This window comes from Dryobates pubescens, chromosome 21 (genome assembly GCF_014839835.1).
Source record: "Dryobates pubescens isolate bDryPub1 chromosome 21, bDryPub1.pri, whole genome shotgun sequence".
Lineage (NCBI taxonomy): Eukaryota > Metazoa > Chordata > Aves > Piciformes > Picidae > Dryobates > Dryobates pubescens.
The window spans coordinates 20,593,166-20,608,399 of NC_071632.1; the positions used below are offsets into that span (position 1 = coordinate 20,593,166).

General features: G+C 58.3%; 1 protein-coding gene across 1 annotated transcript in view; it reads right to left on the reverse strand.

The window, feature by feature from the left end:
• Positions 1 to 15,234, reverse strand: part of SETD2 (SET domain containing 2, histone lysine methyltransferase) — a 53,329-nt gene that overhangs the window by 15,151 nt on the left and 22,944 nt on the right. Inside the window, exons 5-12 of the mRNA XM_054171239.1 lie at positions 15,026 to 15,154; positions 14,240 to 14,363; positions 12,707 to 12,784; positions 12,351 to 12,448; positions 10,364 to 10,490; positions 9,917 to 10,051; positions 8,948 to 9,076; positions 7,364 to 8,005 (exon numbers count right to left, since the gene is read on the reverse strand). Of these exons, the coding sequence (XP_054027214.1) occupies positions 7,364 to 8,005; positions 8,948 to 9,076; positions 9,917 to 10,051; positions 10,364 to 10,490; positions 12,351 to 12,448; positions 12,707 to 12,784; positions 14,240 to 14,363; positions 15,026 to 15,154 (1,462 nt within the window). The remainder of the gene's footprint in view (positions 1 to 7,363; positions 8,006 to 8,947; positions 9,077 to 9,916; positions 10,052 to 10,363; positions 10,491 to 12,350; positions 12,449 to 12,706; positions 12,785 to 14,239; positions 14,364 to 15,025; positions 15,155 to 15,234) is intronic.

A 15,234-nucleotide genomic window follows, 5' to 3' on the forward strand; every position in this document is an offset into this window, starting at 1 on the left:
GGGAGCAGCCCCAGGGGGCAGCTGAGCAATGCTCAGCAAGAGCTGAAGGGAGCAGGGGGGGCAAGAGGCTGGGGCCAGGCTCTGCTCAGTGCTGCCCAGGGACAGCACAAGGGGCAGAGGGCACAAACTGAACCCAGGAGGTTCCACCTGAAGAGGAGGAGGAAGTTGTTTGTTGTGAGGGTGCTGGAGGCCTGTCCCAGGCTGCCCAGAGAGGCTGTGGAGTCTGCTGGTGTGGACACTGACCCTGGGCAGGCTGGTGTGAGTGAGCCTGCTTTGGAGTGGCTGATCTCCAGAGGTCCCTTCCAGCCCCTGCACCATGCTGAGGCTGTGTGACAGAAGGCAGCTGCTGACTGTCTGGGCTGGGCTGCAGAAGGAGCTCCCTGGGATAATGAAGCCCACAACATGCTCTTGACTCATCATCCAGCAGCAGAAATTAGTTTGCCTTCTGCTTCCTCACAGGGGCAGGACCAGACCACAAGGGCAGCTCCTGCAGAAGCTCAACCCCCCCCCAGCAAGGGCTCTGCTCCATTTCTTTTCTCTCACTCCACCCTCTCCACAAGCCTCCAGCCTGGGACACACTGCAGAGCAGCAGCTTCAAGCAGCCCCCCCAGGGCTGGCCCAAGCAGGGCTCCCAGCAGCAAGAGGTGTGATGGGGAAGCCCCCAAGGACAACACAGCAGGGAGGTGGAGGCAGAGCTAAGCCACCCCAGCTCCTAGAATGGTTGGTCCCATGGGGCAGCAGGATGTGCAGGGGGAAACTGCTGGGGAAATGGGAAGAGGAGGACAGGGAGCACCTTGAGTGAGTGGCACTGCCTGCTCCTGCCAGGTGCTGCTTCAGCTTCACCATGGCCTTGGCAGCTCCACTGCTGAGGCTAAGACATTGGTCCAGCTCAACAGAGAGCACCAAGTCTAAGCTGTGAGGTCAAAGATGGCTGGGTGTGCAAGGGGCAAGGAAGCTTCTGCCTCCTGAGGGAGGAGAAGGCCTCTTCCTCTGGGAGACACAGCTGTGGCCATGGAAATGTCCCTGGCAGGAGCCATCCCATCAAGGTGCATTGCCCTGCTGAAGGCCCAGGCTGCTCATGGTCATTCTCCAGCACATCTTGCAGGAGAGCAGCTTTGGATCTCCCCAAGGGGCTGCAGCCCCTCCAGCACCAGTCTGGTGAAGATGAGGAGGCAGCAGAGCCTTTGAAGCAACAACAAAGGGAGGAATGTGTCAGAATTGCTGCATGAGAAGCAGATGGTGGTCAAAGCAGATGCCAGGCAGGGGGAACTCCAAAGAACAGCCTCTTTTAGCTTTGGAAGTGGAAGCTGCTGGCTTTGAGCAGGCTCAGCTGCTGGATCCATGCCACCACCACTAACAGAATCCAAATGGAAGGTGCTCCAGAGCCAGTCTGAGAGAACTGGCCAGAGGACTACACACAGCAAAGTGATGCAAGGCTGGGAGAGAGAGAGGCAAAAGGCAGCAGTGAGGCTGCCCAGCTGCAGGCACAAACCCATCCTTGCCCTGGGGGAGGCAAGAGGGCTAAGAACCATCTGAAGGCTGCAGCAAGAGGCAAGGAAGAGGCTGCCTCAGGAAAGCCCCTCCAGGAGTCTCTCCCTTCTGATTTCATGGGACTGCCCTGCAGAACACCAGTGGATGCTGGCTATGGGGGAGAGAAACACCAAGCATGGGGGCAGGGAAGCACCAAAGATGGCCATGGGGAAGCACCCATGCAAGCAGGGTCATGCCAGCACAGCCCCAGCTGGCAGAGGGGTGATGGCTCTTCTGTGCCAACCTCAGGGGCCAGGCACAGCCTCCCTGGGGCCCGAGGGGTGCATCCTGCCCCTGGGAGGGCTGAGCTGGCTGCAGATGGGGGGATGCAGAGTTAGAGAATGCTTGGACTTGATGATCTTAAAGGTCTCTGCCAACCAAAACGACTCTGGGGGGGTGTGGAAGGCCACCTGCAGCCCACTGGAGCTCACCACTCCTGCCAGGGCTTACAAGCTCAGGGCCAGGATGACCTGCAGCCTGTGCTGCCTCCTTCAGCTCTGCTCTGCAGTTCTCTGAACTCATGCTGCCCCTTGGCTGGAGAAACATCACCCCACTGACCCCAGCCCCCAGCAGGCTGGATCCCCAGTGCTCCCCCAGCCAGGACTGGCTCTCTGCAGGAGCACCAAGCTCCAGCACCAAGCCAAGGCATGGAAGGATTCCTGCCACAATGTCCCTGCTTGAAGGCCAAGGAAGCCCACCACAGACAACAGCTTGGACACTCACCAGGGCCTGCTGTCTTCACAAGCTATTGCTTGCCCTAAGCTCTCACAAATGAGCAAGCTCCGACTTCAAGCCCACCATGGGGGTGCCAGAGGGAGAGGCAAGAACCACCTCAAGACTCAAAGGCTGCAGCAATAGGAAAGGAGGATGCCAGCTGCTCCTGGATGGCCTGGCTGGGGACAGGGCAAGCAAGAGCAGCTTCACCACCACACTGTCCTATCCAGACCCATCACATCTATCAGATGGCACTTGCAAAGGCCACCTCAGGAGAGGCAAGAGGTGAGCTTGCCTGGGTCACCCAAGCTCTGCTGTCCCTCTTCAGACTGAGCATGAAGCTCACTGAGCTTCTCACTGCAGGAGAGAAAGGCCACCTGGGCCAAAGCTGGGTTAACATCTCAGCTTCCAGCTTGTGAGGCTAGAAGTGGCCACCTAAAACCTTCTCAACCCAAGGCACTTGGCTCTGTCAAAAGGTTGTGCTTACAAAAAGGCCTTCTCCAACTCGCAAGGGCAAGGTCTGGAGACCCTCACAGCTACCCCAGAAGGTGGGAGCATGCCCTGCCCACCCAGGGGTGGAGGAAAGTGCCAGAAGCTCAGTGCCAGCTGCAGCAGAGCAGCTCCAGAACCATGCCAGCAGGGTGGGCTGTGCCATGCCAGCTGTCTTGGTGCAGGCTCAGCATGGGGCAGGCTGTGGCTGGGTAATGGCTCAGCACCAGAAGCTACAGCTGGGGACCTCAAGGGCCTGCTTTGGTGGAAATGGTGAGGAAGCCTCCTGGCCTGCCCACTGCCACAGCAGTGCTGTTAAAGCACATGCTAGGCTTGAAGCCAGAAGTGCTCTCCTGTGCCTCAGCCTGAGCCACTGAAACCCTCCAGTGCCTGCAGGGGGCTGCAGGAAGGATGGGAAGAGTCTGCTCACAAAGGCCTGCAGTGACAGCATGAAGGGCAGAGGCTTCAAACTGGGGAAGGGCAGATTTGGATGTCAGAACAAGTTCTTTGCTATGAGGGTGCTGAGAGACTGGCACAGGCTGCCCAGGGAGGTGGTGGAAGCCTCCTGCCTGGAGGTGTTTGCAGCCAGGCTGGAGGTGGCTGTGAGCAACCTGCTGTGGTGTGAGGTGTCCCTGCCCATGGCAGGGGGCTGGGACTGCCTGAGCCTGGAGGTCCCTTCCAAGCCTGACAGTTCTGTGGCTCTGTGAGCCCAGGAGAGCTGCCCACCAGGCCTGCTGGCCACCGTGCCGGGGGCCACCTCCAGCCCAGCCCACAGAGCCTTACCTGAGCGCAGCCCTCTGGGCTCAGACAGCTGGCAGAAGCGTGCTGAGCCCCCAGCTGGCACCGCTGCTGGGTGCGCCCTAGGCTGTGGCACTCGGGGCCGAGTGTTCAGCAGGGGGGCAGAGGGGCAGAGCCCAGGCCGGGGGCGCAGGCCGCCGGGGCCCTGGCAGGGTGCTCGTGCTGGGGCCCTGGCTCTGCACCACGCTCCCCAGGGGTCAGAGGGGGGCTGGGAGCTCTGTGAACTGAGGCCTTGGACGCCCTGTGTGTAGAGGTAGAGCAAACCCACAGCTGCCTCAGAGGCTCCCAGGGCAGGAGCCGGGCCGGGCCCCGGGGGGCGTCAGAGCGCCGCCGGCGCCACCGAGCTAACCAGCCCTGGCCTCTGGGCACCTATTCCACCGCTCATGCAGCACCGGCAGCAGCAGCACCATCCTCCTCCTCCTCCTCCTCCCCAGCCAGCTGCCCAGCCAGCTGCCCGGCTCGTCACCGTATGCACCACGCTATGTCCTCTCCCTTCTTCAGCACAGAGGTGAAAATGGACTTGAGGAAGGGGAGAGCCATGGTCAGCTCCTGGCTGCCCTGAGGAGCTAGATGGAAATGGTTGAAATTACCAGGGGGTCATCAGCAGGACTGGAGAGGACAGAGCTCAAGCTCAGAGCTTCCGGACCCTCCCCCCCCGGCCGGCGCCGGTCACGGCAGGGCTTCCGCCGCACGGCGTGCAAGGGGCGCAGAGGGTGCCAGGCCCTCCGGCCACCGGCACCTGTGCCCTGGCCAGCCAGAGCGTGTCCCTGCCGCCTCAGCCTTCCTCTGGGCCATGGGTCACCTTCAGGAGGGCTGTGCTGGCGTCCTGACGGGCGAGGGCAGGGCAGGAGCGGCTAACGCAGCGCCGTGGCGCAGCCCGGGTCACGAGCGGTCCCCCAGGGCACGGGTGCCCAGCAGCAGAGGAAGCCCCACGGCCTGGGGCAGGGCCTGGGGCAGGGCCTGGGGCAGGGCCTGGGGCACGGCCTGGGGCACGGCCTGGGGCATGGCTCTGCTTGGGTTGGCTCCCAAGCTGGGCTCCCTCCCTACCACCACACACACGCTGCCCCCAGAGAGGCCTTGCAGTGGCCTCAGGTGAATCACCAAGGCCCAGAGATGTGACTCACATCTTCAGCCCCAGCTGTGGGGGGTCACACAACAGCCTGGGGGGGAAGAGACCTCCAAAGGTCATCTTGTCCAACAGGCTTCAGCAAAGGTGCCTGGACACCCAGAGCTGAGCCCCTCCAGGCTCCAGAGCAAGCCCAAGCCTTGGTGACACAAGCACACTGCCACACCAGCTCTGGGAGGGGTCACTTGGCCTGGGAGCCTCCACACTGCCCCTGGGTGCTGTCCAGCACAGGCCCTGTGGAACACCTCAGAGCACAGGGCCCTGGCACTGCAGACACAAACCTCAGCCTGGGGAGGCCAAAGCAGGTCTCCAAACCAGTGCAGGGCTAAGACTTGGCTTAGCTTCAGTTCAACCACTCCCAGCTACCAGCAATGGCTGGGAAAGGACTTTGATAACCCTCAAGCCAGCCTGGCAGTGTCCTCAGTGAGGAAAACCCTGAGCCTCACACAGAAACTGTCAGCCTGGGAATCAAAGTCTGGTAGATGACCAAATCCTCCTGGTGAGGAGGGGAAGAGAAACCCCAGAGCACAACTCAACCACTCTGCACAAACAGGATGTAGCTGCTGCTGCGGGGGGACCTCCCCTGCTCTCCCACCAAGGGGTAGGGCAGGAGGATTTTGCTCAATGTTCACAAGAATCTGACTCTGCTGAGAACTTCAGGGATGAAGGAAATCATTCTCTTAAGACACAGAATGCCAGCAGGGAGGGGTTGGGAGGGAGCTCTGCAGCTCCCCCAGCCCCAGCCCTGCTCCAGCAGGGCACCCACAGCACAGTGCCCAGGGGCACAGTGCCCAGGGGGGGTTGGAAGCTCTCCACACCAGGAGATTCCACAACCTCTCTGGGCAGCCTGGGACAGGCCTCCAGCACCCTCACAACAAACAACTTCCTCCTCCTGTTCAGGTGGAACCTCCTGGGCTCCAGTTTGTGCCCTCTGCCCCTTGTGCTGTCCCTGGGCACCACTGAGCAGAGCCTGGCCCCAGCCTCTTGCCCCCCAGGCTCCCTTCAGCTCTTGCTGAGCATTGCTCAGCTGCCCTCTGGGGCTGCTCTTCTGCCCCAGGGCTCTCAGCCTTTGCTGCTCCCAGAGCTTCTCCAGGCCCCTCAGCAGCTTCCCAGACTCCCCTGCACTCTCTCCAGCAGTTCCCTGCCTCTCTGGAACTAGGGAGCCCAGAACTGGATCCAGGTCTCCAGCTGTGGCCTCAGCAGGGCAGAGCAGAGGTGGATGGAGGAGAGCCTCCCTCAAGGTGCTGCCCACAGTCCTCTTCATTCCCCCTAAGAGACCAAGCCCTGTGTAAAGCTCTAACCTGGTTTACAAACACTACCACTGGTAGCTGTGGTACAAGCAGAGGGCCATGGGCAAGCAGAGGTTGCTGTGGTCTCTTCCTAACTTTCACCAGCCTCTTCCCCCTCCTCACTGCCAAGCTCAGTGGGTAAGGAAACTCTTTATGATGCATCATAAGCCAGCAACTTGCTCAAGGACTACTTCCAGTAACTGAGGCTGGGCTGAGCTGACTGGGTTGAGCTCCCCTGACTAAGAGAAGCAGGGCAGCAGGCCCTGCACGACCTTCCCCAGCAGATGGGTGAAGAGCCTCTAAAGAAACCCCAGGAAATGCTTCAGCTGGTGAGTGATGAGCCACTGGAACACCTTCCCATGCCCACCCAAGAAAAGCCCCACTGCTGGCTGCAGACTGAGCACCAAGCTGCCCAATGGCCTGCTGCAGGAGAAGGCAGCCTGCAGCCACCAAGCCCTTGGCTGGGAGAAGCTATCTGGTCCAGGAAGACCTTGAAGAGGCTGAAACCACGAGGAGCTGCACCCTCATCAGTCTCTAAAAGCTCATGCCTGAGTGCTTGCCTGATCTGCAACACCCAGAGGTTAACCAGCACTGGAGCCAAGAGAAGACAAGGCCAGCAGAGCACGCTCTGCAGGCTCTGCCCCTTGGAGATGGAGAGCAGATGCCAAGGGGACAGCACACCCTGCTGACCTGGTGGTGATGGAGGTCAGGAGATGGGCCATCAGCTTGCTTCACCCCTGACAGACACTGCCCTACTTCAACCCAAACAAAGCTCATGGTGCTGCCACCAGCCTCTGCTTCTGGTGGGATGAGAAGGGAGCCTCAGTCCCTTTGAGCTGTCCTCCCCATGGGCAGCCTGAACAATGACTGGGGGACTGCAGTGCCTCTGTGGTGCCCAAGCTGAATTCTCTCTCTGCTGCTCTCAGTGTGCAACCCAACATCTGGAAACCTACTGAGAGTCACAGAATCCTGGCATGGGTTGGGCTGGAAGAGACCTTTGTGATCATGGAGTCCAACCATGACCCCAGCACTGCCAGGGCACCACCAAACCTCAGCACCACAGCTCCAGGGCTCTGAAACCCCCCCCAGGGATGGGGATTCCACCACTGCCCTGGGCAGCCTGGGCCAGGCCTTGAGAAGCCTCAAGGGGAAGAAATTGTTCCTCATGTCCAACCTAAACCTCCCCTGGGGCAACTCGAGGCTGCTTCCTCTGGTCCTACCTTGCTCTTGTCACACACAGGGCAGTTTGCAATGAAAGGAAACAGCTAGAAAGCACCTGGAGGAAACCCTTGGCCCTGGTGAGCCACCAAGCATCTGCCAAGAGGACAGCTTGGCCCCATTTGCACCGAACCATGAGCAACCCCACAGGCCCCTCAGCAGGAGCAGAGGGGATGGAGCTGCAGGAGGTGCCTCTTACCTTCAGCTCCTTCCAGCTGTCCAGCAGCCTGGTGGCCAGATCACTGACATCCACAATTTTGTCTGTTTGCTCTTGGCTCCTCTCACTCTCAACATCAGAGACACCTTCCTCCTCATCCTGGGAAGGGGTCTCCATGGCCATGGGCTCCTCCAGCTTCCCACCGCTGCTCTCTTTGCCCTCGGCCTCAGGCTCGGCCTCCAGCTCCGCAGCCTGGGGCTTGCTGCTCTCCACTGCTGCCTCAGTGGCAGCTTTGCTCTCCTGAGGCTGCTGCTGCTCCTCTGGCACCTCCCCCGGGGCTCCCTCCAGCTGCTCCAGGTCCTCCTTGCCCTCCTTCCCTTCCAGCTCGCTGGTCGTATCCGAGATGGCACTGTCCATGCTGTTTTCACTGATGATCTTCAGCCTCCTGAAGACCAGCTTCTTGGGGGTGTCTGTGTCCCCTTCTGCACTCTGCTTGGAGGAGAGCTCTGGGGTGTTGAGGGGGGTGTGAGCCCGGGAGGTGTTCTCACTGGAGTAGCCGTCGCCCTCGCTGAGCTGGGGCACGGCGCTCTTGGTCTGGGCCCAGCGCTGGATGATGGGTAGGACCTTGCTCTCCTCCAGCATGTTCTTGGTAGGGATGGGCAGGAGCTCCAGGGTCTTCATTATCTAGCAGCAAAGACAAAGCCCACATGGTTAGAGCCCCCAGCAGCTAAAGGCCTCTCCAGCCTGGGAGGATTTCCTTCCCTCGGCAAGAGCCGAGTGTGGAACACCAAGGTGGTGGTGAGAGGCCGTGGCTGGGAGACAGCAGTGCCCCCTCCAGGCTGCTTGGGGGGGGTTCATGGCTGCACTCTGATCTCAAAGGCCTCTTCCAACCAAAATTTCTATGCTTCTATACTGCAAGAAGCCAGCAGTGTGCCCAGCTGGCCAAGAAGGCCAAGGGCATCCTAGCCTGCATCAGGAACAGTGTGGCCAGCAGGAGCAGGGAGCTCATCCTGCCCTGTGCTCAGCACTGCTCAGGCCACACCTGGAGTCCTGTGGCCAGTTCTGGGCTCCTCAGGTTAGGAAAGAGGTTGAGCTGCTGGAAGGTGTCCAGAGAAGGGCAACAAAGCTGGGGAGGGGTCTGGGACACAGCCCTGGGAGGAGAGGCTGAGGGAGCTGGGGTTGCTTAGCCTGCAGAAGAGGAGGCTCAGGGGAGACCTCATTGCTGTCTCCAACTTCCTGAAGGGAGGTTGCAGCCAGGAGGGGGTTGGTCTCTTCTGCCAGGCACCCAGCACCAGAACAAGAGGATACAGTCTCAAGCTGTGCCAGGGGAGGTTTAGACTGGAGGTAAGGAGAAAGTTCTTCCCAGCAAGAGAGACTGGCCATTGGGATGTGCTGCCCAGGGAGGTGGTGGAGTCACCATCCCTGGAGGTGTTTAGGAAGAGCCTGGATGAGGCCCTTGGTGCCATGGTTTAGCTGGTTAGATGGTGTTGGGTGAGAGGTTGGACTGGGTGATCTCTGAGGTCTTTTCCACCCTGGTCAATTCAATTCAATTCACTTCACTCCCATTCTAAACTCCTGGTGGTTCTGAGCCCTCAGGAGGGCAGCAGGCCTGAGGCCATCACTCACCTCCAGCTGCAGCTTGAGGTTGTTGGCAGTGCTTCCTCGCCCATCGCCCAGCTCCGTCATCCAAATCCAGAGCAGAGACAAGCCATGGCATTCCAGGAAGGACTTGAGGCAGGACTGGGAATGAGTGTTCTGGATCAGGCAAAGTGGGAGAGAGAGTTGGTAGGAATAGTCAGAGACCAAAAAAAAGCCTTTTATGTCCACAGGAAGATGGCTGAGGGCTCAGCTGGCCTTCTGGTAGCCACCAAGGTGCCAAGGTGTAGCTGCTTGAAGTGGCCCCAGCTGCCAGGTCAGGAGCAGTGGCAGGACCACCAGAACCAGCAGCTGGTGGGCAGCTCCTGCTGGGAGGGTAAAACTTAATGGTTCTGGGCTGCACAGAAACCTGGCTGCAACTCATCTGAGGTGGAAATGGAAACTATCTGGGGAGAGAGGACACTTCTAGTTGGACAAACTGCTCAGTGACTGTCTTCAAGGGGTGATGGTTTGACCTCAAAGAGGAAGGTTCAGACTGGAGAGAAGGAGAAGGTGGTGATACCCTGGCTGAGGCTGCCCAGAGAGCTGGGAGCTGCCCCATGCCTGGCACCAGTGCAGCTCAGGTTCTTTGGGGCTCTGAGCTACCTGCTCTGGCTGCAGCTGTCCCTGCTGGCTGCAGGGGCTTGGACTGGGTGAGCTTGAAAGTCATCCAAAGCATTCCACCATTCTTTGACAAACTCTCATGTACAAGGAGCTCATCCACTGCCAGAAGTGGACATTTTGCTTCCCCACCCAGGCTGGGTTCCACCAAAGCTAAAAGCAGCAGAGGGTGGAGATGGCAGCTGAGCTATAAAGCCACCAGCACCACTCGGCTCACACACAGATGCTGGGACAAGCAGGAGATCTTCCTCCCACCTTCCCCTGCCTCTTCTAACAGAAGCTGCAAGGACACTGCTTCCCCAGGATGTGGATCCCACCCCTGCACTGGGTCCCCCTCACCTGGATGAGTTTGAGGCAGGTGAGCTTCTGCTCCAGCGTTTCGATGCGAACCATCAGCCGCGACAAGCTCAGCACCTGGTTCTTATCTGAGAGACCTTCTCCATTCTCCAGCAGAGCTTCCAGCTCTCCATCCACCTACCACAGCCAAAGACAAACACCTCTCAGTTCGTGCCAGGCTCATGTCATGGCAGAGACAATCCACTTCCCTTGGCTTTGAGGGCCAGGAGAAGCCTCTCCAGAGCCATTTGCTCATTAGCTGGACTCGGCGTGGTCGAGTTTCTTTTGTCTGCCTCAAATCCCACACCGGAGCACAGATGGCTGTGGAGGTGACCCAGAGACTCAGGCTGAGAGGAAAGGAGCTGAGGGTCAGCCTTGTGTTGCTGCTCCTGTGAGGAAGGGATTCAGAGCAGGCTCTGGGATGAAGCTGCACAGGAGAAGGGGACTCACCGAGTCCTTCTTGCGGGAGCGCTCCTTCTTCATCTTGCCCCCGGCCGCCCGGATGCTGACCCTGTTCTCTCCTCCCAGGTAACCCCTGCAGTTGGCTGAGCCACAGAAGCACTTCTGAGCCTCCTTGCTAGGGTGAGAAGAAGCAGCACAACCAGTTTCACACAGATCCTCTCCATCTGCAGCCAGCTGTTCTACCTGACTCTTCAGCATGGCCTCAGAAGGAAGGGACAGAGCCTCCCCTGCACGGCAAGGCCGCCCCGGCCGTGGGACATTCAAACACCGCTGCCATTTCTGTGGGAGCTCCCATGATGAGAGCTGGAAAGCCAAGTCTGCCTCACTTCCAGGCTCTTTGGAGGCCAAAAACCAAGACCCAAACAGGAAAATGTCTTGGAAGACCTGGTGGTGGCCTTTCAGGACTTCCAGGGCTGATCAGAACGCTGGGGACAGACTTCTGAGCAGAGCCTGCGGTGTCAGGACAAGGGCTGATGGCTTGAACTGAGAGAGGGAGATTCAGACTGGAGAGAAGGAAGAAAGTTTGTACTATGAGGGTGGTGACACCCTGGCCCAGGTTGCCCAAGGAGGTGGGAGATGCCTCACCCCTGAAACCATTCCAGCTCAGGTTGGTTTGAGCTCTGAGCAACCTGCTCTGGTTGAAGTGGGTGGGGGGCAGAGCAGCTGCAAACTGCCTGGGACTGGGGAGGGGGTAGTGAAAGTGGCTGGAGATGAGCCAGGGAGCGCCCAGGTGGCCAGGAAGGCCACCAGCATCCTGGCCTGGATCAGCAATGGTGTGCCCAACAGGACCAGGGCAGGGATTATCCCCTAGACTGGCACTGATGAGGCCACAGCTTGAATTCTAGGTTTAGTTTCGGGCACCTCCCTCCAGGAAGGACACTGAGGAGCTGGAGCAGGTCCAGAGAAGGGCAACAAAGCTGGGGAAGGGTCTGGAGAACAGGAGGCTGAGGGAAGACCACCCGTGTCTCTCCAGCTCCCTGAGAGGAGGCTGAAGCCAGGTGGGGGTTGGTCTGATCTCCCCAGTGACAGGCCAGGAGCCTCAAGCTGCCCCAGGGCAGGTTTAGGCTGGGCATGAGGAACCATCTCCCTTGACCACAGATGATCTTATAACACAATTACAAAATCCCTTCTGATTCTCCTGCACACAGGAAGTGTTGCACAAGGCAGGTCCAGAAGGGGAAGGAAGAGCTGGGAGTGGATCCTAGAGGTCTTTTTCCAACCCTAAATGATTCCATGATGCTATCAACAATTGTTTCAACATGACAAACTAGGGAGGAGAAAATGGCTCTACAAACATTCATCTGATCAGTCCAAGCTGCCCCAAGCTTGTCAGATGCCCTTGTGTGCTCATCACATTAAAGAGAGGGGAAGCACTTCAGCATCCACCTGAGCCAGAAGTAAAGGAAGGATTGTTAGGCTCAGGTTTAGAGCAGGGAGCCAAGTGCCAGGCTGGATCCTGCAGGCCTGGAGCAGGCCAGGAAGCAGGAAGGTGCTGCCAGCAGGGCTTTTACAGCTCTGCAAGTACCTGCAAAGCCATAAACTGGGCGGGGGGGAGGAGCAGCATTGTTGGAGGGCACTGCCAGTCTGGAGCTTGGGCAATTAATAATTAGACAGAGGAAAGAAAGAGACCCAAGATAATGATCTGGGAAATTTCCACTGGGGAGAGATGGAACAAAGGGGCAATAAAGCAGCACTGGGAAAGGGACTCGAAACCAAGGGGAGATTCCTTTCCCAGCCTCTTGTGTTAGGCATGGAAGGAACTTTCTGCAGGCAGCTTTTAGAGGCAAATGCCAGCTCAGTGACACCCTCCCTGTGAGAATCACAGAGCAGTTTGGGGTGGGGAAGATCAGCCAGCCCAACCACGTCCCCAGGTGCCATCCCCACCCCTTCCTTTGTCTCAGTTGTTTCAGAGCAGGGTTTTCTCTGCAGCAACACTCCCAACCCTCCCCCTGCAGCAGCCTGAGCCATCACCTACCCATATCTCTGGAACTGGTAATCAAAGGTCAGCTCTGAGCCCGAGGGGACGAGTTTGGTGGTGAAGAATCCAACCCTGAGCTGCCCGTTCACAGTCCACTGCAGCAGGGAGACAAGCAAGGTGACAATGGTTAGCACCAGCAGCTCTGCTCTGGCTTGGGATTCCCAAGATCAGCCCTTCAAATCCTTCCTTGTGCTGCCCTGGCAGAACTTGCCCAATTTGAAGGGGTCTCTTTCCACCTGGCTGAGTTACCACAACAAGCAGACAACCCCAAACCCAAGGCAGAAAGGAGAAAGGCTTTGGACTCTGAGCCTGCTAGGAGGCAAGGCAGTGGGAGTGAGGGGGCACCAGTTTACCTTCTGTGTCTCACAGTTGGGTTCACAGCTGTGGTTCATAAACCTTGAGCAGTTTCCTTTCTGTGTGGCATCTATGATCTATGAGAAAAGGAACAGCAGTCACAGTGAGAGGACCTCAGTGCCTCTGCACCAGGGCAGACCTGCAGCAGCACAGCTCCAAGGGCCACCTGCTGGGACACAACCCAAGTCATGGCCCCCTTCCCACTCAGCTGTCAGAAGAGAAACAGCAGCCACAGTGAGAGGACCTCAGTGCCTCTGCACCAGATCAAAACCTCCACAGAATCATAGAATGGTTTGGGTTGGAAGGGACCTTAAAGCTCATCCAGTCCAACCCTCCCTGCAGGGAGCAGGGACATCCTCCACTGGATCAGGTTGCCCAGAGCCCTGTCCAGCCTCACCTTGAATACCTCCAGGGATGGAGCCTCAACCACCTCCCTGGGCAACCTGTTCCAGTGGTTCCACCACCCTCACAGTGCAGAATTTGTTCCAATTTAAACCTCTTCTCCCATTTCAAACCACTGCCCCTTGTCCTCTCACTGCAGGCCTTGCACACAGTCCCTCTGCAGCCCCCTTGCAGCCCCCTTGAGGTACTGGCAGGCTGCTATTAGGTCAGCCCAGAGCCTTCTCTTCTCCAGGCTGAACAGCCCCAGCTCCCTCAGCCTGTCCTGGCAGCAGAGGTGCTCCAGCCCCCTGAGCATTTGTTTGTGGCCCTCCTCTGGAGTTGAAGCAGTGGAGCCCCAAACACCATGTGCTGGGACACAACCCAAGGCATCCTGCTCCAGCTCTCAGAAAAGAAAGACCAGAGCCAGTGGAAGGCTCACTGCATCCTCCCTTCCCTACCCAGCAACTCTCCTCTGTGCCCCCTTCTGATAGGATCAGCAGGGTTGAAAAAGGCCTCTGAGATCATCAAGTTGATGTTGTGAGCACAGAAGGATCCCACTGCAGCTACAAAACCTGCTGACTTTGCGGGGGGGAAGGAGGATGAAAGCACTCTGAGTATTTTAGCTGCTTTACTGTAGAGCTGCTCAGCCCCACATAGTCCTGGCAGCAGAGACAAGCAGAGTGTGACATGCTTTGCTCTCATGGAGGCAGGGTCCATCAGTGTGCTGTGGCACAGCTGCCCCATGGCAAAGAGCTGAAGCCAAGATGAGTACTGAACAGCTTCTGCTCTATACATACTTAGAGGGCAGCTGCTCTGCACACTGAGGGACTCCACAGCTGTCTGCCCCAACTCAAGGGGAGAAAGGCAAGGTGGTTTCTTGGCCTGTTGGATGTTCAAGAAGGTTGAGTTGGGCTTGAAGCATCTCCTCATGCTGGGACAAGGACATCAGCTTTGTGTGGCTGGGATGTGCCATGCTCAATCCTTTCCCCTCTGGGGACCCTGGGATGGAGCTAAGCTCCCAGCCTTCCGTGAAACCAAGGCAACCACAGCTTCCCTTCCTCAGGAAACCATTTCTGGTAGACTCAGGACATTGCTTAGTGAGTTCACAAAGAGTCAGCACTGTCTGTAAGCAGGGCTAAGCCCAGCCCCACCTCATCATTCTTCAGGGCCATGAAGTAGTAGTGGATGTTCTTGTTCCGAGCATATTCCTTCACACGAGCTTTGAACTCCTTGTGATCCAGAACTTCTCCACAGTACTCCAAGACAAAAGTGTTGCTGCAAGAGAGAAATCCCACAGTGCCAGCATGGCAGGGCTGAAAGGGACCTCTGGAGATAACCCACTCCACCCCCCTCTGCCAAAGCAGGGCACCCACAGCACAGTGCCCAGGAGCACAATGCCCAGGGGGGGGTTGGAAGCTCTCCACACCAGGAGACTCCACAACCTCTCTGGGCAGCCTGGGACAGGCCTCCAGCACCCTCACAACAAACAACTTCCTCCTCCTCTTCAGGTGGAACCTCCTGGGCTCCACTTTGTGCCCTCTGCCCCTTGTGCTGTCCCTGGGCACCACTGAGCAGAGTCTGGCCCCAGCCTCTTGCCCACCAGGCTCCCTTTAGCTCTTGCTGAGCACAGAGAAGATCCCTGATGGGGCTGCTCTTCTCCAGGCTAGATACAAAAGAGAAGCAGGAGGAGGAAAAGGAGAAGGGAAGTGAGGAGGAGGAGGAGGAGAATCCAAAGAGAAAACCCAAAACAGAGCCCAGAGGCAATCAGAGGACAATCAGGGGTCCTGATAACCAAGAGGGACACCTGCCAGAGGCCGAGGCCAGCGTGGAAAGCTGGAAGAACCTCAGCAGGTCTGCTAGCCCCAGTGGCAGGTAAGAAAACTCTTCAGGAGGGAGTCAAAGAGCAGGAGGAGGCCACTTGGAGAGCAAAGGCTTACGATGGGAGGTCCTTGGCAGCTCTCAGCCCCCAGCCCTTCTTCTCGGTGAGGATGACCTCGACGTCCGCGTGCTGCTTCTTCTGGAAGCGCCGGTTGGAGCAGTAGTCACCGTTTGGGCACCGGGAAGAACTGAGGGAAGGGAAGTGGTGCAGAGGTTAGCTCCCAGCAGGATGAAAGACAGGCCTCAGATGGGAAAGAGGGCCCCAGGG